This window comes from Beta vulgaris, chromosome 7, assembly GCF_026745355.1.
Source record: "Beta vulgaris subsp. vulgaris cultivar EL10 chromosome 7, EL10.2, whole genome shotgun sequence".
NCBI lineage: Eukaryota > Viridiplantae > Streptophyta > Magnoliopsida > Caryophyllales > Amaranthaceae > Beta > Beta vulgaris.
Window position 1 is genome coordinate 35,368,316 of NC_079208.1, and position 23,160 is coordinate 35,391,475.

Consider the following 23,160-nt stretch of genomic DNA (forward strand, 5'->3'; position numbering starts at 1 on the left):
GATATGATTTCTTCGCTTAAAGAAATTTCAAGCCAAATCTTTTTTATGTGCCTATATAAACCAGCTATTTCATATTGAAATTCTTACTCCTATGTGTATTGTACCATCTACAATCAATTAGGTACGATGGATGCTTTCATTTTAAACATTCCTCTATTCTTTGTTTTAATAGCTTCACCATCAACTCGATCTATGCAATGGGTTGATGTGGAAGTTAAACAGCGAAACCGACCCAATAGTACTGGCATGTCGGAAGGTAACTGACTTTGGCTTCTGTGTTTGTACACTCCTGTCGGATCCATGAATTGCTGGAGCAAGTGCCTACGGGCAGGCCCAAGTTGCCCTTGACAAGCTTGGGGCTCATTCAAGTGACACATCAAACTATCTTCAGGAACTGAAGAAATCTACCCCTGCCCAGATGAAGGTGGTAATTAATACTTGTATTCATTTATATGGCCTTGCTAATAATGATGTTCTTGCTGCTGTAAATGTTTTGAATGCTAAGGCCTATGAAGATGCCAAAAACGTAGTGTTAGCTGCCATGGCGGACGAGGAAGGGTGCCAGAAGGCTATTAACAAGAATTCTTCAGCTGACTGGCAGTTGCTTAGTAGCAGGAATACGTTTATGCATGACTTGTCTCAATTATCTAATGATCTAATTGGATTGTTAAAGTAATAGTTGTTGGCAAATGGAGGCAGTGAGGTTATACGGCAAAATCGATTTGTATGTTTAATTTAAAGATGATCTTTTTTTTTTTATCTCATAATAAATTGTCAATTTTATGATCAAGTGAAGGATACAAAGTACTCCTGCCGTCCGTCAAGTATTTTTCATTGGCCACTGAATTTTTACAATCTACAAGCCACATTTGTGAACCACTAAATTCTAATTATGTGTTACTACAGATTATAAAAGGGTACTATTGAGAAAGTACATATTAAAGCTTTGAGATCATTTATGTTTGTTCAATCTAATTGCTGTAGTTTTTTTTCATTATTTTTGAATATATCCTTGCTTATTGTTTAGTTAATGGTTAATCGAGTTTACCATCTTAAAACCCTATTTTTCCGAAGGAGATGGTGGAGGCCGTTAATGGAGTATGGATGTAAGAGCTATGGCAGATCTAGGATTTGAATGAAGAGTAATATATTAATATTATGATTGTATCAAATTTAGAAAATCGAGAAAATTGCTAACATGTTTTTTTTTTTTGATATCGCAGAAATTTGCATTAGTAGAAAACATAATTACAAACTAGTGAAAGAATATCCAAACGATAAACGTAAATTAAATGGACACTAAAGTGAGCTTGACTAGCTCTTATAACCCATTTAAATAAATCGATAAGAAATAACAAACCATCTTGTTACCTTACTAATTTGAAGTTCTATGCACAGGATATTATGAAAATCACATAGGGAACTTTCCTTTGACGCTTGTTGGTGGAGTTGATCTTTGTGTCTTGCAAATAAAATAGCTATTGAAATGTGGTAGAAATTATCGAGAGATTAAACCAAACAATCTTTAATGCTGGACTATCTACTTTGTTCTTGAACAACCAGAAGTTCGCAAGACAATAAATCTCAAGACCTTTGAAATGAGAAGTCTTCCTGGGATTCGTAAGATGGAATTACCAAGGAAGTCACTTTCTTTAGTGACTGTGTACCCTGCAAAGAGGGTATCATGAGTTTCTCATTAAGAGACAAAAAGTCAACATTTGTGGAAGACGAAACTTGCCCTAAATCAAATTGGAAGGCCTCCTACAAGATGCATTTTTGAACTGTGATGACTCCTAAAGCCATCACATGAACATAGGGTGATGTGAAATGTTTTAGCTTATCACCCAATAATATGATGAGAAGATCGAAACCTACAATTCTTAAAGAAGAAGATCAAACCCATTCAACAACATATTTTTCTATCATAAGAATAAGGATCTTGATAGAGGTAAATACATGTGTTCTTTGCCAACACAACTACCTAAAGTTACACCTATCCAAGTTTGGTAAACTCCATGATGTACTTTACTTTTGATCTGATTTCCTAGATTATCCCTTCTCTTAGAAAAACCAAAGCCACCCAACACAAACACAAAGAAAACAAGACGCCATCACAACAAACAAAAACATAAACCACGCGCAAAAATTAACTTACAAATTCTGTCGGACAACCAGTGCACCGATCCAATGGTGCGGCGGTGCACTGAGAATTCGAGGTTTTTGCCCCCAATTCTCCATATGGCTTAACAAAGACGGTGAAAGGAAATGAAAAACAAAAGGGGAAAGACGAAAGACGAGAAATGAACTATGTGGGGAGCTCGATGGCCATTGACAAAGCGCCAAGGATGCTCAGAAGACAATTCAACCCCCCAGGACTGTCGCGAGGTAGGGCTTTTTGGGGGAGGGGGAAGCTTTCTGTCGTTAGGGGTTTTTTGGGGAAAGTTACAAAATTCAAGTATATCTAACAACATCAAACTAAACTACTTTACTAAACGAAAATACTTATTACCATTGTTCTTTTGATAATCATATCTCGATTGCTAATTTTTAACAACACAATTCAATTATACAAGAAGTTCCCTAATCAACTCAAGTAGTATTGTCTTATTTTAATTCAACAATTATAAACAACATCAGCATTTGCCCATTTTCACAAATTACTAATTTGGAAATTGGAACTTTAAATTATTGATCACATGGTCAACAGAGCATTAAAGTAAATATACAAATGCTAGATTTTATTTAATTTGAGAGCGAAAGGAGCCATACAGTGATACAAATTACAGGCAGTGTGTGGCCTTTATTTTTCAACTGTAACTTGTTGTCCTTTGCAAACTGCCGACACTACACACTCACAACTCACAAACCATTTCTGAAACCTCATCTCTCGCTTCTTGTTTTGCCATTACACCCTTCTTCTCATATCTCAACTTTAATTTGACTCAAAATAAATGGACATTGGATTAGCTATGTCTGTTGTCCAAACTCTGTTTGCAGCATTACAGTGTTCAGTGCTCATAGAGATTTGTTCCAACTTTGGTTACAAATCCGAGCTTGATGATCTCCAACGTACTGTCTCCACTGTCAAGGCTGTGCTTCTCGATGCCCAGACCAAGCTGGAGCTCTCCACTGAAGCACAATTATGGATTGAGGAGCTCAAGGATGCTGTTTATGACGCCGATGATCTATTCGATAAGTTTGTCACTCTTGCTCAGCAGAAACATAAGGAGCTCAATAAGAGTGGGAAAGCCTCTGCCAAGCTCCGACGCTTTTGTTCTCGTTACAATCCTTTTGGTTTTGCATCCAATATGTCTCGAGAGGTTAAGAAGATTCGAGAGGAGTTGGATGCTATTGCCAGTAACCATACTAAGTTCGGCTTCTTAAGGGTTGATTCACAGCCTATTAGGAAGAGGAGGGAGGAGACTTGTTCTTATGTCTATGAGGATAATATAGTTGGGAGGGAGGATGATGTGGAGAAGATCATAGGTACTATCTTGCTAGATAGTAACATTCAAGGGGATGTTTCTTTCATCTCTATTGTGGGAATAGGAGGGTTGGGAAAAACTGCTCTTGCACAACTTGTGTTTAATGATGCAAGGGTCATAAGTGCCTTTCCGTTGAGGATGTGGACTTGTGTCTCTGATCATGATCAGAAGCACTTGGAGGTAGAAGGGATTCTTCGTAAGATTCTAGCTTCAATTACTGGTAAGCAACATGAGGGATGCACTAAGGAATTGTTGCAGACCCAACTTCGAGAAAAGCTATCAAGCAAGAGATACTTGCTTGTTTTAGATGATGTATGGACTGAGAATCGCAATCAATGGCTTAACTTGGTAGAATTCTTGTTAGGAGGTCAAAGGGGAAGTTGGATTGTGGTAACTACACGTTCACTAGAGACGGCAAGAATCATAGAAGATGGTTCACTACATAAGCTGCAAGGGTTGTCAGATGAGTGTTCTTGGCGGTTGTTCAAAAAGGTGGCATTTGGATCGGAACAATCAAGCATCCGTGATGATTTGATTAAAATTGGGGGAGAGATTGTTCAAGGATGTGCTGGTGTCCCTCTCGCTTTAAGAGTGGTAGGGAGTCTTCTATATGGTCAAGACGATAGTAAGTGGCTGTCTGTTCAAAAGATGGGGTTAGCCAATATTAGAGAAAGCCAAGATGACATTATGCCTATATTGAAGCTGAGTTATCATAATCTTGAGTCTTCTCTACAAACCTGCTTTAACTTTTGTGCATTGTTTTCTAAAGATTTTAAGATCAACAAGCAAATGTTGGTTAGTCTTTGGATAGCACATGGCTACGTCATCCCACTAGATAAACATCAAAGCACAGAAACTGCTGCAGATGAATATTTTTCTATTTTATTGCGTAGATGTTTTTTTCAAGACGTAGAAAAAGATGAAATTGGTGAGATTACAACATGTAAGATACACGATTTGATGCATGATATTGCTCAGAAGGTTGCACAGAAGGAGGTTTGCAGAAGTAATTCTGTCCCCGACAACATAGATTCAAAAGTTCGGCATATATCCCTTACGGGACGTCAATTTGCAAAATTCTCTTTCACTAAGAACCACATTCGTTCATATCTGAATATTGGGTTTTATAAGACTATGGATCAGCTTTATTTGGAGGCATTACTAGCAAACTTCACATGCTTAAGGGTGTTGGGCCTAGGACACTTAAACATTGCAAGCTTACCAAGCACAATAGGTGAATTGCTGCATCTAAGATATTTAGATCTTTCACATAACTATTGGTTAAAAGCGCTTCCCAAGTCAATGAAGAAACTGTATAACTTGGAGACTTTAGACTTAAGCTTTTGTCAGAATCTGAAAGAGCTGCCAAAAGATATAAGCGAGCTGGTTAAACTTAGGGTTTTGGATGTACGGGGCTGCCGGTGTCTGAATTATATGCCTTCTGGCTTAGGTAGGTTGACCAACCTTCAGAGGCTACCAACGTTTGTGTTACGTGAAACTAGTTTAAGTTTTAAGCAGTGGTTTCTTCCACTGGAAGACCTAAAACTTCTCAAGAATCTTAAAGGTAAACTAAAATTCCATATCAAAATCTCCCAAAATGCTGAGATGGATGGTAAAAGGGAAGGAGAATACCTGAAGTACAAGGAACATCTTAACATGATTAGTTTTGATTTCAGTACAACAAAGGTTGATGAAGGCGTTAATGATAATGAGGAAAAACTACTGGAAGAGTTGCAGCCGCATTGCAATATCAAGAAATTGGCTTTGCTGGGATACCATGGTGTGAGAATGCCAAGTTGGGTGAATTCTCTTCAAAATCTTGTTATGATGAAACTTACTTCGTGTGAGGAGTTGCGGCATCTGACATATCTTGGAAATATGCATAATCTAAAAGTCCTTCAACTTGAAGACTTGCCGAACTTAGAATACATAACTGAAAATTACTGTAGTGCATCAGCAGGTTGCATCAATTCAGTAAATTTGGCGCCAGCTGAAGTTCCAGGTGCAGAAAGCTTATCATTCCTTCCCTCCCTTAAAAAGCTTTTCTTTTCTAGGTTGCCAAAATTGAAAAGATGGGGAAGAGAAAAGGTGGGAAAAGATCTTCACCAGCTCTTCGATAGTAGCAGCATGGCCATGGAACCATTGCAATTACTGTCTCTTTCACAATTGGAGTCATTGTACATAAGTCAGTGCCCAGAGCTCATATCTATCCCATCGTGTCCTGGGTTAGACGATTTATTTTTGATTGGTTTCAATGAAAGACTGCAAATTGTAAAGATAGATAGGCAAAGGGATACATCATCTGCTTCATGGGAATCGAACTTGGTCCCCAAATTAAGGAATGTTTTAACAGACAACGTGACATGGTTAAAATCACTGCCCATGGAGTATTATCAGCAAGTCATCTATTTGACATTACAGAGCGACCAAGAGGTGGAGAGTTTGGGAGAAGTTGAGCAAGTATTTCTTAGCTGCTCGGCTTCCTTGAAAGAATTGACAATTGATTATTGTTATAAACTGAGAGTATGTGGAGGATTGGAACATCTCACTGCCTTGGAGACTTTAAGAATAAGAGAGAGCCCAAATATATTTGAAGAAGAGAGTAAGAGTGGAGTTGATAATAGAATGCCATGGCGATCATTTCATCACTCCCTCCGCTTCTTGAAACTGGAAGGTGTTCAACATCTGATGGATCTACCTAACTGGATTCAGTACTGTGATGCCCTCGAAACCCTCTCCATTCACGGTTGCCATAATTTGAAATCAATTCCGACTTGGATGTCAAAACTCACCTGCCTCAGGAGTCTTATAATCCGTGATGGTCCAGATAGCCTTCGGGAAAGATGCCAAAATCACACAGGTGATATTTGGCCCTACATTCAACACATTCCTCATTGATATTTGCCATCCAAGTTCGCAAATTCCCACTGAGTGTCCTTTTTCATAACGTTGATGCAAAATTATAGACAAGAGTTGTTTGAGTAATTGAATTCTATATTATTGTGATTAATCAGGATTTTTGGTTTTTTTAGTGCAAGTTACCAAAATTTGTTATATATGCTATACTTTTTGTTTGTAATTGTGGAAATGGAAATAAAAATTCGAAATGTAATTATTTTTCTTTGTTCTGTGTTTATAGCGATAGGGAGTAGTAATTCACCAAGTAAAGATATCTCTGTATAAGACAGGTTATAAAGCTGCATTTTTTTTAAAACTTAGGTATATGCTTATGCCTGTCTGACTGGTTTTATACTGGATAATGTCGTCATGCAATATGCAGATGGATGCCCTTCATAGTATTTCCTGCCATATTTTACTTATCTGCCAAAGGTTTATTCGGTTTACCAAATCACAGTTGTGCAACTTGTTTTAAGTTAGATAAATATAATCATGTTTCTAACTTTGCGCAGTTTCCATGTATACTCTTTATGACCATTATGTAGTGTATCAGTATTAACAAAGCAGATCTATTTGAAAGAGTTGAGAAAAGCTTAGTTATTCTCATTGATGTTAAGTACTATTTATACAGCTCTAAGAGGTAGACTACGTATAAGATAAGTACATCAATAAAAGATAAGATTACAGAAAGATTACAGAATAACAACCTAGAGAATATTTACATATCATAAATATAGGAGATAAAACAGTAACCTAGTATAACAATATAAAAGATAAGATAAGTATTGACCAAGTCTATCTTTTATCACTAATATGCCCCGCAAGATGGACAGCCGATCACGAAGTCCAATCTTGGACAGTAAAACATCAAGGCGTGGTCGGGTGAGAGGCTTGGTTAGGAAGTCTGCTAGTTGGTCGCCCGTAGAAACATGCGTGACTCGCAGATGACCACGCTGTACTTGTTCACGAATAAAATGAAATGCCAGAGCTAAGTGCTTCATCTTTGAGTGAAAGACTGGATTAGAACTTAAATGAGTAGCACTTAAACTGTCACAATAAATCACAGGAGGCGTGGAGAAGGTGATACCAAGCTCAGTGAGTAAATTTTGTGCGGACATGATTTCTGCCGTGGTGGATGCAACAGCGCGATACTCCGCCTCGGTGGAGGAGCGGGCGAGAGAAGTTTGCTTCTTGGAGCACCACGTAATAGGCGTACGACCCAAAAACACCACATGACCCATGGTAGATACATAATCATCCCTGTCACCAGCCCAATCCGCATCCGAGAAAGCATGAAGACACAATGGAGAATCACGATAAATAGTAATACCTTTGTCAAAAGTACCACAAAGATAGCGCATGAGGCGTTTTAGTGCAGACCAATGAGTAGTAGTAGGACGATGCATGTACTGAGAGAGCCGATTGACAGCATAAGCAACATCGGGTCTCGTTAATGTGAGATATTGCAGGCCACCGAGAGCTGCACGATAATCTTTGGGAGCCTCTAAGGGCGTGCCGGAAGTGAGAGTAAGCGGTTGTGACACGACCAAGGGCGTGGGAGCTGGTTTTGCATCAAGCATGCCGAGACGATCGAGCAAATCAAGAATATATTGGCGTTGAGTGAGAAAGAGTATAGTCCAGTTGACGTGGGAATGACCTCAACACCTAAAAAATATGACAGAGAGCCAAGATCCTTCAAAGCAAACTTGTTAGCCAGTTGGTGAATAAATGAAGTGAGAGTAGAAGCATCGGGGCCTGTGATGATGATGTCGTCAACATACACAATTAAATAGATAGGGTGTGGAGTAGTGGACAAAATGAAGAGAGATGTGTCGGAGATGGCGCGCTTGAACCCCAAACCAAGAAGAAATGTTGAGAGAGCCGTATACCAAGCCAGCGGAGCCTGTTTGAGACCGTAGATCGCTTTCCTGAGTTTGCATACATGTGTGGGAGAGGCAGGGTCAATAAAACCCGGAGGCTGTGACATAAAAACATCTTCACTAAGATGGCCCTGCAAAAAAGCGTTGTTAATGTCAAGTTGCCGGAGATGCCAACCACGAGTAACGGCAAGAGTGAGCAAGGTGCGAATGGTGGCGGGACGGACAACCGGACTGAATGTTTCGGTGTAGTCAATGCCGGGACGTTGTTGGAACCCTTTCGCAACAAGGCGTGCTTTGTACCTGTCAATGGAGCCATTAGATGAATACTTAATACGAAAGATCCATATGCATTTAACCAAGTTTTGTGAAGGGGCAGGTGGGACTAAAGTCCACGTGCCAAGATTACGAAGAGCAGCAATTTCGGCATCCATAGCCTGTTTCCATAGGGGGTCAAGGAGAGCTTGTTTGACGGTGGTGGGTTCGCGAGGGCGGGATTGGAGTGTGGTAGAGTAGGCGTACTTGGGGTTGGGCTTGCGGATATTGTTCATGGAGCGGGTGATGATACCACAAGGCACGGAGGAGGTGGCAGGTGAGGGACCCAAGTCGAGGGAGGACGAGGGTGAGAGAGGGGAGGCTGGCGTGGGAGGAGAGGGGTGAGATGTGGCGCTGGTAGTATGAGAGGGTGGTGTGCGAGCGGTAGGAGAGGAAGGGGGTGTGGGAGGAGGAGAGAGGGTAGGCGGAGTAGGAGAGATAGCGGGCGGTAGAATGGGCAAAGGGAGGGGAGGTGCGTACCACGCATCAGGTGGCGGATTGGGGAAGGAGGAAGGTGATGGATGGCGGGAGTAGGGAAAATCATGCTCGACAAAGCGAACGTGACGAGAGGTGTAGATGCGGTTGGTGTGAGGGTCTAAACAGTGATAGGCACTCTGAGTTTTAGAGTAACCAATAAAGATACAAGGGTGAGATTTTGGTTCGAGTTTGTGTTTGGTATATGGTTTGAGCCAAGGGTAGCAGAGGCAACCAAAGCTGCGAAGTTTAAGGTAGTTAGGGGGGGTGCCGAAGAGGCAGTGATAGGGAGATTTTCCAGTGAGGGTGGAGGTGGGGAGGCGATTGATGAGGTATGAAGCAGTTGTGAATGCATAGGACCAAAAGGAGAGGGGTAGGTGAGACTTGAGAGTGAGTAAGAAGGGAGAGCCCAGTTTCAACAATGTGGCGATGACGGCGTTCTGCAAAGTCGTTTTGTTGTGGTGTATGAGGAGGAGAGGTTAAGTGGGAGATGCCATATATGGTAAGATAGTTGTAAAGAGCATCATATTCCCCCCCATTGTCAGAATATAGAGTTTTAATTGGTTTGTCAAAGTATTTTTCCACTAGAGACTTGTAGCGAACAAACACAGAAGAGGTATCAGATTTGCGTTTAAGGGGATAAAACCAAATATATTTGGTAAAGTGATCAACAAAGATGACATAGTATTTAAAACCATCAATAGACAAAACAGGATATGTCCATAAATCTGTGTAAACAAGTTCAAGAGGAGATGTCGAAACCAAAGTGGATTGATAAAAAGGAAGTTTGTGACTTTTATTACATTGACAAGCATTGCAATTAAAACTAGAAGAACTTGTAACATGAAGTTGAAACTGAGAATTTATTTGTTGGAATATGGCGGAGGACGGATGTCCTAGGCGATGGTGCCAGTCGAGTGGAGTGGAGGAAGTGGCAGCAAGAGCATGAATGTGTTGGATGGAAGGGAGCTCATAAACACCATGATTAGGGGCTCCCTGGAAGATTGTTTTCCCCGTGGTTTGATCCTTCATGACAAAAGAGTGAGAAGAGAATTCAATTAGTAAATTGTTGCCATGACAAAGTTGTGAAATGGAAATGAGATTACGGGACATAGAAGGGGCACATAGAACATTAGAAAGATGTAATGATTTTGTGGGAGTAGAGAGAGTGGATGAACCAATATGAGAGATAGAGATACCCATACCATTACCGATTATGATGGTTTCAGAACCATCATAGGGATTGTGGAGCGCAAGATTCGAAAGATCATTGGTAATGTGGTGTGACGCACCGGAGTCGAGGAGCCAAGTGGATGGTGAAGCAGCAGCGGGTGCAGTAGCGGTGTGGGCTTGCGGGGAAGGCGAGTGAGAGGTGGGAGGGAGAGTTGGGCGAGCATTTGGAAAGCGCTCAATGAAGGCAGTGCACCTGTAGAGAGAATGACCCTGGGTGTGGCACCATTGGCACTTACCTTGGTAGCCACCCGGTTTGGTGGATTTGGGTTTGGTGGTGGAACCCGAGGGTTTGGGAGAGTAAGTGGGGCGTGGAGCAGATGAGGGGCGAGTGGTGGTATAGTGGGCGGTGGCAGGCAGCGGAGTGGGTGTGGTGGGAGTGGTGTTGGTGAGATTGACTTCGCGCACCCACAATTTCTCATGTAGTTCATCGAACGTGATAAGTGTATCACGAGCATTAACAGCGTCAGCGACGCAGGTGAAGGCAGGGTCATTAAGGCCGTCGAGGACACGCTCAATGAGGTCCTCGGGAGAAACTGGATCGCCTAGGAGAGCAAGATGGTCTGCACAAACACGAATTGCGTTCATGTAGGAGGGAATATCATTGGTTCCTTTGGTGATATTGCGGAGCTTGGCTTTGAGAAGTTTGGCATGGCCACGAGAGTTGCGAGCGAAGGTGTGGGCTAAGATATCCCAAGCATCCTTGGATGTAGATGCGCGGGAGACAAGAGGCACAATGGTGGAGTCTAGGGTGCCGATGATAGCACCGAAGAGCAGTTGGTCTTGGCGTTCCCAGGTGACGGCAGCGGGATTAGGTGTGGCAGCCGTTGTGGTGGTGGAGGGACGGGGGTGAGAACCATCAAGGTATTGAAAGAGGCCATAGCCAATGAGGGTTGCTTGGAGTTGTCGTTTCCAAGAGAGGTAGTTGGTGGTGGTGAGTTTGATGATATTGGTGAGGGTCACAACGACAAGAGGACGGCTAGGCTCAACGGCATTCGGTATGGTGGAGGTTGCCATGGAAACAAGGTAGAGAGGCCGAAAAAAAATTAGGTTGTATATTCTTCCTGCTCTAATACCATGAAAGAGTTGAGAAAAGCTTAGTTATTCTCATTGATGTTAAGTACTATTTATACAGTTCTAAGAGGTAGACTACGTATAAGATAAGTACATCAATAAAAGATAAGATTACAGAAAGATTATAGAATAACAACCTAGAGAATATTTACATATCATAAATATAGGAGATAAAACAGTAACCTAGTATAACAATATAAAAGATAAGATAAGTATTGACCAAGTCTATCTTTTATCACTAATACTATATAGTTATAAGTAGTTGCATAGATAGCAGGTTTCGTCGTTTCGATCCTGTGTTTCTGTTTGACTGCTGATTCAGAACATAAAATGGAAGAGTTTTGGGGAAGCTGTTTTGGCTTATCTTTGTTAGATTTGTGCTCATTTTTTTTGTAAAAGATATTCTATTTGGTTTAGCAAATTACACATTGGCGGATTGGTTATCATTGGCCTGTCTAGCTACATTTACCATGTAAATATGTAATGATGTGTTTATGCAGGTTTCTATAAGTGATTATGCTAATTTCATCCAAAATGTGTCAAATGAAGGAATGGTTTTGCTTAGCTATATTGTATTTGCTGTGATTATATGAATTTAGCGGAATCTATGACTAACTATGTATAACCAGAAATAATGGTCGAGTATGTTTAGTGTTTGTTATTTTTCTTGTCTGAAATTTAAGACCATCTTTATTATGATGGGATTGGTCTATATATTTGTTATATATCTAGTTTTATTGTCACCGTAGGAGAGTAAAAAATGTTTATTTCCAAATTATAACTGCATATCATCTATCTATATAAATATCTAAAAAAGCATCCTTCAGGCCACGTGGCATGAAATTAGAGAAGTTGTGCCCATTTGGCATGCTCTATGGTTGAAATGCTCAACTAGATAGTCCACGTGGCAAGCAACTTCATCAAAAACAACTTTTTAATATACAAAAGTGACATCAAACTCTTCCAAGTTAGACCTTTGCTTGTCCTCAAGCAAACAAGACATACATGAACATGGAAATAATTGCCTCACCTCTCAGATAGGAAAATCACAGTTTGAAATATATGACTAAGAACCATTCAAGCAGGCAAAATTCAAGTTCAATTGTTCAGATTAATCTAACTACAAATCACCTAAGCAAATTGTCAAACTCAACTGCCTTACATGACATGCACATCTGGAAAGGGCGCACACCAAGGTGTTACTCCTCTCAATCTTATGGCATGCAAAGAATGTGCCCGAACACTCACCGACTCGACCCATAAATATCCCTTCCCACTGACACTCTCATGTGTTTAAGAAGGTATAATGTCACTCATCCTAATCAAGTCGGCTCGATTAGCAGACATACTCTTGAACTTTGATAAACTGACTCCACATTAATCCAATAAATAATGTAAATACAAGCTCTTGAGGACTTTTTCAGGGTTGTAATGATGCTTAGGTAAGGGTAGGAAATATCACTAGTAGAGAAACATCGATTTGCGTCGGACCTGAGACCCCTATTTGCGTCGGACATAGGTCTGACGGTACAGGTCTCGACGCAAATGACCAATAAGTGATCTGCGTCGTATCAGGAAACGACGCATATATTTTAACCATTTTGCGGCGCACGTAGCATACGGTGCGATGCAAATGAGTGATTTGTGTCACATAGTACACAAGGTGCGACGCAGATAACTCTTAAAACCAACAAAACAGTCTGACCCAAATGAGAATTCCTTTAAGATTCATCTGTGTCGCACACAACACAACATGCGACGCAGATTAATCTTATGCTTTTAAATTTTTTCCATTTTCAGCATTATATTTTTGTTTTTTTTTCTCTCAGCTTTATATTTGTTTTTTCATATACTAATTCTTAAACTAAAGGAACATTAATAATGTAAAGAATTTGGAAACTCGTCTTTTATATTAATAATGTCAAATATGTATTACAAAATTTAGGATGAAAGACAAAAATATGTAAACTAAATGTAAACAAATTACATTGAAATGTAAAAATAAAACTGAATCGAGGACAAAAGTGAGCAGCTGCCGAAATTTCCGACGAAGAAGACTTCGAGAAGAACAAACACAGATCTACAAATGAAGATAAGAATTTCAGAGAATTAAAAGAAAATCCTAGACTAGGATAAATGCCAAAAAAAGTAAATAAAAAATCAGATATAAAAAATAAAAACACAAACGGTCATAAATTTCAGATGCATGAACCGAATCTAGAACGTCTTTAATTTTCAGATCTGAAAATGGATAAAAAAAATTCAGATCCGAAAATTAAAATATAAAATTATATCCAAAAAATATTAAAAATGAAATAGACTACATAAACGCTAAAAAGAAAACAGAAAATTAGATCTAAAAATTGAAAAAAAAAAACGAAATTGTAGATCTGAAAACAGAAAATTGTAGACCGTGAAATTATAAAATCAAATTGAAAAATTGAAATAAAAAACCGAACCTGTCAATGTGAGAGAGAAGTCGCCGGAAATTATACTCGAAGAAGAAGCTCGAAGAAGTCACCGAAAATTATACTAGAAGAAGAAGCCGATACTCGAGATCTTCAAATGATTGTTCGCTGCGATTAAACTCGAGATCTTCAATTTTTTTGCCTGAGGCGCAGCGGTTTGAGTGGGAGAAGGAAGGAGAGAGAGAGAGAGAGAGAGGGTTTGAGGGTGAGAGAGAGACACAAGTTTGAGAGTGAGAGAGAGGGTTTGAGGGTTTGAGAGTGAGAGAAAGAAACACGACTTTGAGAGTGAGAGAGAGAGGGTTTGAGGGTTTGAGGGAGAGGGTGAGAGAGACACGGGTTTGAGGGTGTATTTTTAGGGTTTGAGGAATTTAAAAGGAGAGAGAGAGAGGCGCTATATTTTAAAAAAGTGAGTTGGGTCTTTTGGGTTGATTTGAGTCGGATGGGCCAATTGGTCCGACGCAAATTAGCCTTTTGCAACGCACATGAGATAAGTGCGACGCAGACATGATGCAGCGATGTGCGTCGGATGGGCCTCAGTGTCCAACGCACATGAGTTATATGCGTCGCACATCAATAAGGTACGACGCATATAAAGCTTGTATATGGTGCTTAATTATGCATTGATGTTTTGCTTCGCATGCTTCATAGCATGCGACGCAAATTATGTTTTTGCATCGTTTTGCCTTTCATACGACGCAAATGGGGCGACGAAAATCGTCCCTTTTCTACTAGTGTATGTATAGGAAATGTGGAAAAACCAAGAATGAGGGAGCAAAAGTCACTAAAAACAAGACCAAGTGGGTCCTATGCATTAACCAAAATACAAAATTAATAACAATGTCCCAACTCTATGAATCAATAAAATCTTCAATAAACCCATCCTTGAAGCAATGTAATGGATTTTTTTTTGCAAGTAATGTGAAAGAAGGAACTTTGAACTTTTTTCAATCTTTTTTTTTCTTTTTCTTTGCATTTTTTAGATCCAACAATCACATATATTTCTCACTTTGCTAGTTCTTTTCTTTTTCTCAAACTTCGAACCTTACAAAATACAATCATCTCCGTCCTAAGTAATTCAAATAAAACCATCTCAGAAACTAACTTATACAAATGCTCCCCCAAGCTAGGCTTGGGAATAATATCATAATAAAGGCTAGAAAGTGAGAAGGATAAAAAAAACCAAGGGAGTATATATACTCTTGAAGCTAAGGGTCGTATTGATAAAAAAAGTCATATCTATACTAATATATTAAAAGGCTTGCGTAAACGAGGAACGGTGCCACGTGGCGCTCTCCCTTGGGGGGTTTAGTACATGTAATTTATGTACCACGTGGCGCTCTCCCTAGGGAGTTTTAGTTCATGTAATTCATGTACAATAAAAAAATTAGAAATTGCATAGTATAGGTTTTGATCCCATGACCTCACGTTCATGTACTAAAGTTTTAACCACTAAACCAAGTTTTATTTAGTGTTATCATATCAAAATACAATATTAATAAATGAACATTTTTCTTACCCAGGGCATAGGCCGGTCCTAATAACTAGTTGTAATTTAAAATGTTGAAAATTTAAAAGGAACTCGAAGATTATTTCACGAGTATAATTTGATATTTCATCCGTTTCGTTTTAAATGCAACAAATAAATATTTTATATCTCACAAATAATACCCCTTTCTTGCATGTAAATGAAAGCGATGGAGTACTATAACTCTTTTTCTTTCACTTTTCTCAAGAAGTATTTAATTTAACAATTCAAATTCATATTCATAAATGATCGGGGTGTAGCTCAATTTACAACTAATAATTTGTAAAAGCCAAATATAAACCAAAAACAAAATCGCAGAAGTAGACAAAATCTTCCCCTTTACGTTACAACAGCTCCATTCACAATTCCCAATACATACCCCAGGTAAGAAACCCAAAAAGGAAAAAGTACTGCATGAAAGAAAGGAGAGTTAAATTTAAAAAAATCAGGTTTAACTAATTGAAAAGACAGAAAGAGAGAGAATACTTCTTGTTTCTTGATTGGTGTTGATCAAAAGAAGAGAACCCTTCAAAAGATAATCGTGTCCATGAATAATTAATTTTAGGGACAAATTCAAGAGATGGAAACCGTCTCTTCTAACAGTGTCTGTTTTCTTCATCTTTGGACACTCTTCTTCAGCTTTGCATTTTGTGACAAAAGGTTGGGGTTTCTAAAATTTTAATTCTGGGAAAAAGAAAGAATTTTGTGGTGTTCTATTTAGTATATCTGGGAAAAGGTTGTGTTGCTGAATTTTGGGACTTTCCTCTTATTTAATTCTGTGTTTTTTTTTTTTGTTTTCCGTTGTGTATGTTTAGGCTTTATCATGGGTTTTTGAGTGGGACTCTTAATTGTCAGAAATGGGTGCTGTTGTATTGTTTACTATTAGTGGAATATGAATGGTGAAATTGATCATGTTGAATTTTCTATTCTAGTTTCTATTTTGCTATACAGGGATTCCCTAATTTTTGGATGATTCTTGCTGAATTTTGGGATTCTCCTCTTATTGATCATGGGTTATATTTCAATGTTTACTGCTAGTAGAATATAAGTGTAAATTTGATCATGTTGAGTTTTGCTTTCTAGTTTCTATACATGGATTTCCCCAGTTTTTATGTTATATACGAGCTCAATTTCATCTCTAATGCTGAGATGTTGTCTTTTGATCTTTGGTACTTTGGTCCCTTCTAAGAATTCCGTACTAAATTGATTTTTGTGCAATGTGATTGATGAGAATTTCGTGGGTCTTGATATTGGTTAATTTGCTGGTGGCAGAAATATTTTGTTGTTTCGAGCAATATGAGTAACAGAAAATCTGCAAAAGAGGTGAAAAGGGGTAGTGGTTCTTGGAACTGTCAGAGTATAATGCAGTGTTTCAGCTCTAGAGAACAAATGAAAGTGGAAGATATGCTGAAGTTGTCTGATTCGCAAGATGATGTCCAGCCTAGGCCTGATACTGTTAATATTGAAGAAGCCGAGTCATCTCTTCGTGAAAGTGGTGGTTTAAACTTTGAGGTTGGTTTTTCCTGTATTCCTTTCTTGAATGTTGATTGTGCTTTATTTGTTGAAGTGTTCTCCACAAAATGGTGCTAAGATGTACGACGACAAACTTTTGCATTCACTAGGGCTTTGCCATTTTTCTGGTTGATGTTGTGTCACAACTCACAAGTCTCACACTTGTAACAAATTGTAGTTGGGCATCCTTATATAGTCTTAAAGAGAAATGATTCAATGTATTTGGCTCAAAACCACTTGTTGAATTGCATGGCTTACCCTTAACATCAGCTTCACTAGGTTGAATTTCGTAGGAACCTCGTTAGGTATCATCTTGTTCAGTTGATCGTATTCCTTTTTAAAGTATGTGAAGCTTGTGCTTGCAAAGAAGTGAAGCAGCAAGATTTTACAGATGATAGCTGAATCTTTTGTATTCTGCACTTTCCAGGAAGCGAGAGCGTTGTTGGGAAAATATGAGTATCAGAAGGGAAATGTAGAGGCAGCTATACGTGTATTTGAAGGGATTGATGTCACCTCAGTTACTCCCAGAATCAAACTTACCCTTGATAGAATAAGAGATCGTCCAAAAAGGCGTTCTCAAGGTGATGCCAACCCGCCAATGTCAGTACATGCTGTTAATCTATTATTTGAAGCCATGTTACTAAAAGCAAAATCATTGCAGTCCCTTGGGAGGTTTAGAGGTATTTCTTCAGATTGCTTGATTCACTGCTCGACTGCCTATAGCTGTTTCTGCGCAACATTATGAGTTGTAGAACTGATTAACTTACAGATACATCTTTGGTGAATTTTTGGTTCTTTTATCCTAGTCTAGTCAAAATCAGTCACTTTTATCCTATCTGTTAGCGAGTTTGTTGTTAAAATGTTCCCTACAGCTTATTAGCTAATCTTTACTGCAATTTGTCAAAACCTGGCATCACATTCTTCTCTGGAGATTACCTTTTAAATTTTGTGAAGAAGGGACAGAGAAGCAAAGGGTTCTTTTCTTCACTTTTCATTTTATTTCTTTTTTTTTTTTGGGGGGGGGGGGGGGGGGGAAGGGGGGTGGTTATTGCTTTAATTAATTTTACATTCTGACATCAGAAACTCAAACCAGAAAACTCAAAATTAATGTCCTCCGCCTCTTTGATAACCCTTCTCCTTCTTTGCGTGGTTAGATAAAGATGAGCGCTGCTAGCCACTAAATTAACCACTTGGAGCGACACCAATCACTTTTTCAGGGGTGTTAATTGGTCACCATGGATTCAGCATTCCTTTACTGGTCATATATCTGTGTGCATTTTGGTGCATTCATCATATCAAAACAATATTTGCTGATGTTTTTGTTGAAGCGGATCCCCTTTCACGTAGTGGTAAATCCGAATAGTTGCTAGTGGGAACATGTTATTCAAGCTTTGTAGGAACTAGTCGTCCCTTTCCTGGCTAATATTTTTCCTGGTCATTTATGTGCAGAAGCTGCTCAATCATGCAAAGTTATTCTGGACATTGTTGAATCTTCATTACCAGATGGCTTGCCTGAAAACTTAAGTGTTGACTGTAAATTGCAGGAGACTCTAATCAGGGCTGTAGAGTTGCTTCCAGAATTATGGAAGCTGGCTGATTGTCCACATGATGCAATATTATGTTTTCGGCGGGCCCTTCTGTATCGTTGGAACCTTGATTCTGAAACTGCTACTAGGATACAGAGAGAATTTGCTGTTTATCTGTTGTATAGTGGTGTTGAGGCAACCCCGCCAAGTTTGCGTTCTCAAAAGGATAATTCATATGTACCTAAAAACAATTTAGAAGAGGCTACCCTGCTTCTAATGCTTCTGTTCAGAAAAGTAACTAGACGAGAAATTGAGTGGGACCCCTCAATTGTGGAACATTTGTCATTTGCTCTAAGTGTTTCTAATGAACCACAAGCTTTAGCCTGGGTGATTGAAGCATTGCCTCCTGGGATTATTGAGAGGAAGGAGATATTCCACACTCTAGCTCTTTGTTATCATGCACATGGTGACAGTTTTGCTGCTTTGAATCTTCTAAAAAAGCTATTGCATCATTCAGAGGAACCAAAGCATAGTTCTGGCTTAGTAATGGCTTCAAAATTATGCAGTGAAAACCCCAGCTTGGCTGAAGAGGGCATTGCGTATGCTCGAAGAGCTCTAGTTGACAAGGAGGATAGATGCGATCACACAGTTGGTCGTATTCACTCTTTACTAGGTGTGTCACTTTCAGACTCTGCTGAATCAGCACTTGCTGATTCTGAGCGGGTTATTAGGCAGTTGGAAGCAATTCAGGAACTGGAATCTGCTGTGAATTTGACAAACTTAAGTGACTCTACAGCTGTTTACCATCTAAGTCTACAATATGCTTTGCAGAGAAAGCTGAATCCTGCACTATATTATTCTAAACAGTTGCTGAAGTTGGATGGTGGAACTAATATTAAAGGATGGTTGTTATTAGCACGAATTTTATCTGGGCAGAAATGTTTTGTTGATGCAGAAACTGTTGTAGATGCTGCTCTGGAACAGAGTGGAAAATGGGATCAGGGGGACCTATTGAGAACAAAAGCTAAGCTCCAAGTTGCTCAGGGATATTTGAGAAAGGCCATTGAGACATATATGCAACTTCTTGCAGTTTTACATGTTAAAAGGAAGAGCTCTGGATCTGGGAAGGTACCTTTTAAGGTCTATTTGGTTTTCCCTTTTTCCTTTCGAATTATCTACCTCTGATTCTCAAAATCTGCATGAAGATGGAACTTGAATAAGGAAGCTGTTTTCTAATAGTTGTCTTTGTTCTTTGGTTCTATGAGGTTGTGACAAGTATCAGTATCTTGTTTTAGATATTAAGCAAAAATTGTATGACTAGTCTTCTGCGCTCACTAATTTGTCTTTTTGACAGAGCTTTGAGAATTGTGATCGGCAATTGGAACTACAAACTTGGCATGATCTGGCATGTATATATATCAGCCTATCACGGTGGAAAGATGCTGAGATTTGTCTGTCTAAAGCCAAGACCATCAGTCCAGATTGTGCTTCTAGATGGCACACTATAGGTACATATATTGTCAATTAGAGTAGTTTGTATACCATCCTCTTCAACTTCTATTATTTGAAATTGCATGAAAGTCGTTTTGCTATAAAGGCTCGCGTACTGAAATCTTGAAATCTGGTGATTGCTGGATAGTTGTCACTACTGTTATAGATTCGTTGCTTTGTTGTGTACCATTGTACAATGCCAGAACTGCATATTTTATTCCATGTTGTTTTAATATCTGATGGTAACATCTGAGCTGGAAGGGCTTATCTCCCCAGAAGGAGAATTTGGGAGTCCTTTCTGATTAACAAATCCTCCCTTTTTTTCCCTTTACACTATGTCATTGTCATGGTGTGGAGCATTGGAGGTTGTAGGCTATTGTGGTGATTACGGATGTTATTCGTGTAGTGCATTATATGAATTTGATTTGTGAGGCAGTATGGATGATTAGGCTCATGAGTATTTCTAATAAAAAATTTGTTAATAATTTTACATGAGTCGTACATTATGGTAGATTCAGAAATCATAAATTGTTTTTCATCTGTGCTTTATGATGGAAGCTCCAGCTTATTTGCTGCTTCCAAGTGTGGCTTCAAGCCTTCAACCTGTATGAACTACCACCATTACTTTCTTTTTTAACAAATGCAGAAAAAAGTTGCAAATGACTTGGAAAAGAAAAGGCAAAACAACTTTGTCGAGATTGATTCATTCATCATGTGTATGTAATTTATCTGGTTGATCGCAGATATTGTACTTGTGATACTTATAGCTGACACCGTCATTTGGGATAAAAGCTCTTTCTTTTCATGTTGTCTATTCTGTTGAACAACGTTGACCGTATTAATCTTATAATACAAAATATTACTCCATCAAGATTTAGTTGTCACATTGTTCCATCTCGTATTTTAGGATTTGATATGATTTTGTGAAAATATCTTGTTATTTTGTACTGTTAAGTTTCTATTATCACCTCATTACTATTACATGAGAGCTGACTGCTTGATACAAAAAATCTTAGAACATTAGTATGTGTGACTATTACTCTGGACAGGAAGAGTAGAAAACATTGCGAAAGACAAGTTCTTATCAAAGATGAAATCTTAAGAGAGTTAAGTCTTCTTGTAAATTTTGTGCAGGTTCATTACATGAAGCGAAAGGCCTCTTCAATGAAGCTCTTGATGCTTACAACACGGCCTTGAATATCGACCCTTGTCATGTCCCAAGCTTAGTCTCCTCAGCTATGATACTTAGACGGCTTAATAGCAAATGTAATTCAGTCATTAAAAGCTACCTAATGAACGCGCTCCAGCTTGACAGGACGAATCATGTTGCTTGGTATAACCTGGGCCTCTTCTACAAAACCGATAATGGATCATCGTTTTTTGATGCTGCAGAATGCTTTGAAGCTGCGGCTTTTCTTGAAGAGACTGCTCCTGTGGAACCCTTCAGATGATCAGACACATTCACATACGTTAATGTGTAATGGTTAGTGCTCATACATATTTACCACTTCTTTCTTTCTTTATCCTGCTGCTGAAGTGGTCGGAAAAGCAATAAAAGGAGAGTTTTTTCTTTTTTCTTAAAATACTTTGTAAAATGGATAGTTTGCTTCTGTAAATAAAATAGTTATATGCACGATTCCTTCAAAAATTAGTTGTGTAAGACAGTTAATGAATAAGTGGACTTGTAATTGTAAAAAGATCAACTTTAGTTGTGTCAATTCTGGCTAAAATTCTTCTCTGTTCTTACGTTTGCAAGAGTTTTGAGTTGTTAACCGTTTCATATTCATCTCTATTCTATATGTGAATTCCTGACCCTTTAGTGTCCACCTTTAATTATCTAAATATCTCCAACTATAAACAAATATTACAAAACTAATACAAATCTCTACTATATATGGCGACACATGGGAGATACTAAAAAGTAAAATATAGAAAAACAAAAAACAAAAAAAAGGCTAACTACATCTTTAATTAAACAAAAAATAATTAAGATCCCTGTATAAAATCTTTGTTATATATGAAGAATTTTATATGTTTTTGGACGCATTGCTTGCGTATAAAACTAGTATATGTTATGTCAACTCCGAAGTGCTTGCATCTTCTTTGCTTTTTTTTTTTCTTCTACGAGCATCATGGTCCTAAATAGAAATATAATTGGAAATTTTCAAACATACTATTTTTTTTTTTTGTACTTTTTTTTTGCATTCGCATGTTTGGTGGATACAAATGTAAAGTTTCTTTTTTTCCAATCATTAGAAATTAGATTACAGGGCCGGCCTTGAGCCTAGGCCAGGGGAGCGATCACCTAGGGCCCAAGGCCTGAAAGGGGCCTAAAATTTTTACCAGGCTGTTATCTCTATATCTAATGCGTTAATGATATTATGTTTCCTTGGCTTTTTTAGTTTTCAATTAGCCATTAAATCCAGTACATTAAGGTTCCGTTTGGTTGGATGTAAAACATTTTCAATGTAAAATGATTTTTCATGTAAAACATTTTACAATGGAAAATTCAAATGCAAAGCTAATTTCCTTTGTTTTGGTTCAATATAAAAAAAAGTTGTGGAAAAGTGAAAAATGAAAGGGGAAGGGAGAGGGATGGATAAGAGGATAGTAAAAGGTTGTTAAGGAAGAGGGAGGAAAATGTGTTTTCCCTTCTTTTACACTTAAAGCTCCCTTGATGGAAATCTTGTTTTATACCCCTTATCAAACCAAACAACGGAAAATGAAAGGAAAAGGAAAACTCATTTGCATGGAAAATATTTTACACCCTACCAAACGGAGACTAAATGCATTAACAATTTTCAACTTTGATTTCCATCAAAAATCTAAAACACTTTGCATATTCCCAATAAATTTGGAGCTCTCTGTTATCCTGTTCTTTGTTACGAGAACCTTATATTGCATTTACTGATGAACTAATCAGTAATCTAGCTTTCGTCTCTACCATCTAATGTCTTTCCTCCACAGATTCTTGTGTTTGGAAACCATATTTTAAAAAATTATTGAAAGGTTTAGATTCTAACTATATTGAAATAAGATGAATGGGGTAATTATTAAGGTATATATTTCTTTTCTTTAACAAATTACACTTATGAGACTTTGCAATTAACTGCATTTTTTTTGCTTTATGCTTTTGTAGACTTTTTAGATATAAGGCTACTATCGTCTATATCTTTTTGTAGTTGTTGAATTTCAGTGGATTGAAGCATTCAACAAGCTTGAGATGGAAATTAGGATTTTGGATAAGTTTATTATTTTTGTCTATCTATTTCTTGTTTACTCGGA

The 23,160-nt window shown here is 38.4% G+C and overlaps 2 protein-coding genes across 4 annotated transcripts; both read left to right on the forward strand.

Annotated features, from left to right (window-relative positions):
* The first annotated feature begins 2,722 nt into the window (after positions 1 to 2,722).
* LOC104899208 (putative disease resistance protein RGA1) lies at positions 2,723 to 6,529 on the forward strand. The gene has a single exon (XM_048647962.2). The coding sequence runs from the start codon at positions 2,952 to 2,954 to the stop codon at positions 6,381 to 6,383; it is 3,432 nt and encodes a 1,143-aa protein (XP_048503919.1). The 5' UTR covers positions 2,723 to 2,951; the 3' UTR covers positions 6,384 to 6,529.
* A 9,170-nt stretch (positions 6,530 to 15,699) lies between these two features.
* LOC104899209 (protein NPGR2) lies at positions 15,700 to 21,593 on the forward strand. Of its 3 annotated transcripts, none has more exons than XM_010686357.4 (6): positions 15,702 to 16,006; positions 16,619 to 16,858; positions 17,286 to 17,538; positions 18,308 to 19,524; positions 19,739 to 19,892; positions 21,010 to 21,593. In XM_010686357.4, the coding sequence occupies exons 2-6, from the start codon at positions 16,643 to 16,645 to the stop codon at positions 21,324 to 21,326; spliced, it is 2,157 nt and encodes a 718-aa protein (XP_010684659.2). In that variant the 5' UTR covers positions 15,702 to 16,006; positions 16,619 to 16,642; the 3' UTR covers positions 21,327 to 21,593. The 3 variants fall into 3 exon arrangements, with proteins under 3 accessions (XP_019106416.2, XP_010684659.2, XP_010684660.2); XM_010686358.4 differs by having other exon boundaries at positions 15,707 to 16,006; positions 18,308 to 19,512; XM_019250871.3 differs by lacking the exon at positions 17,286 to 17,538 and having other exon boundaries at positions 15,700 to 16,006; positions 18,403 to 19,524.
* The last annotated feature ends 1,567 nt before the right edge of the window (positions 21,594 to 23,160 follow it).

Coding starts and splice junctions, on each gene's coding strand:
- LOC104899209 (XM_010686357.4), top strand. CDS start 16,643: ATGAGTAACAGAAAATCTGCAAAAGAGGTGAAAAGGGGTAGTGGTTCT. Junction 16,859..17,285: donor GTGGTGGTTTAAACTTTGAG/GTTGGTTTTTCC, acceptor TGCACTTTCCAG/GAAGCGAGAGCGTTGTTGGG. Junction 19,525..19,738: donor CTGGGAAGGTACCTTTTAAG/GTCTATTTGGTT, acceptor TCTTTTTGACAG/AGCTTTGAGAATTGTGATCG.
- LOC104899208 (XM_048647962.2), top strand. CDS start 2,952: ATGGACATTGGATTAGCTATGTCTGTTGTCCAAACTCTGTTTGCAGCA.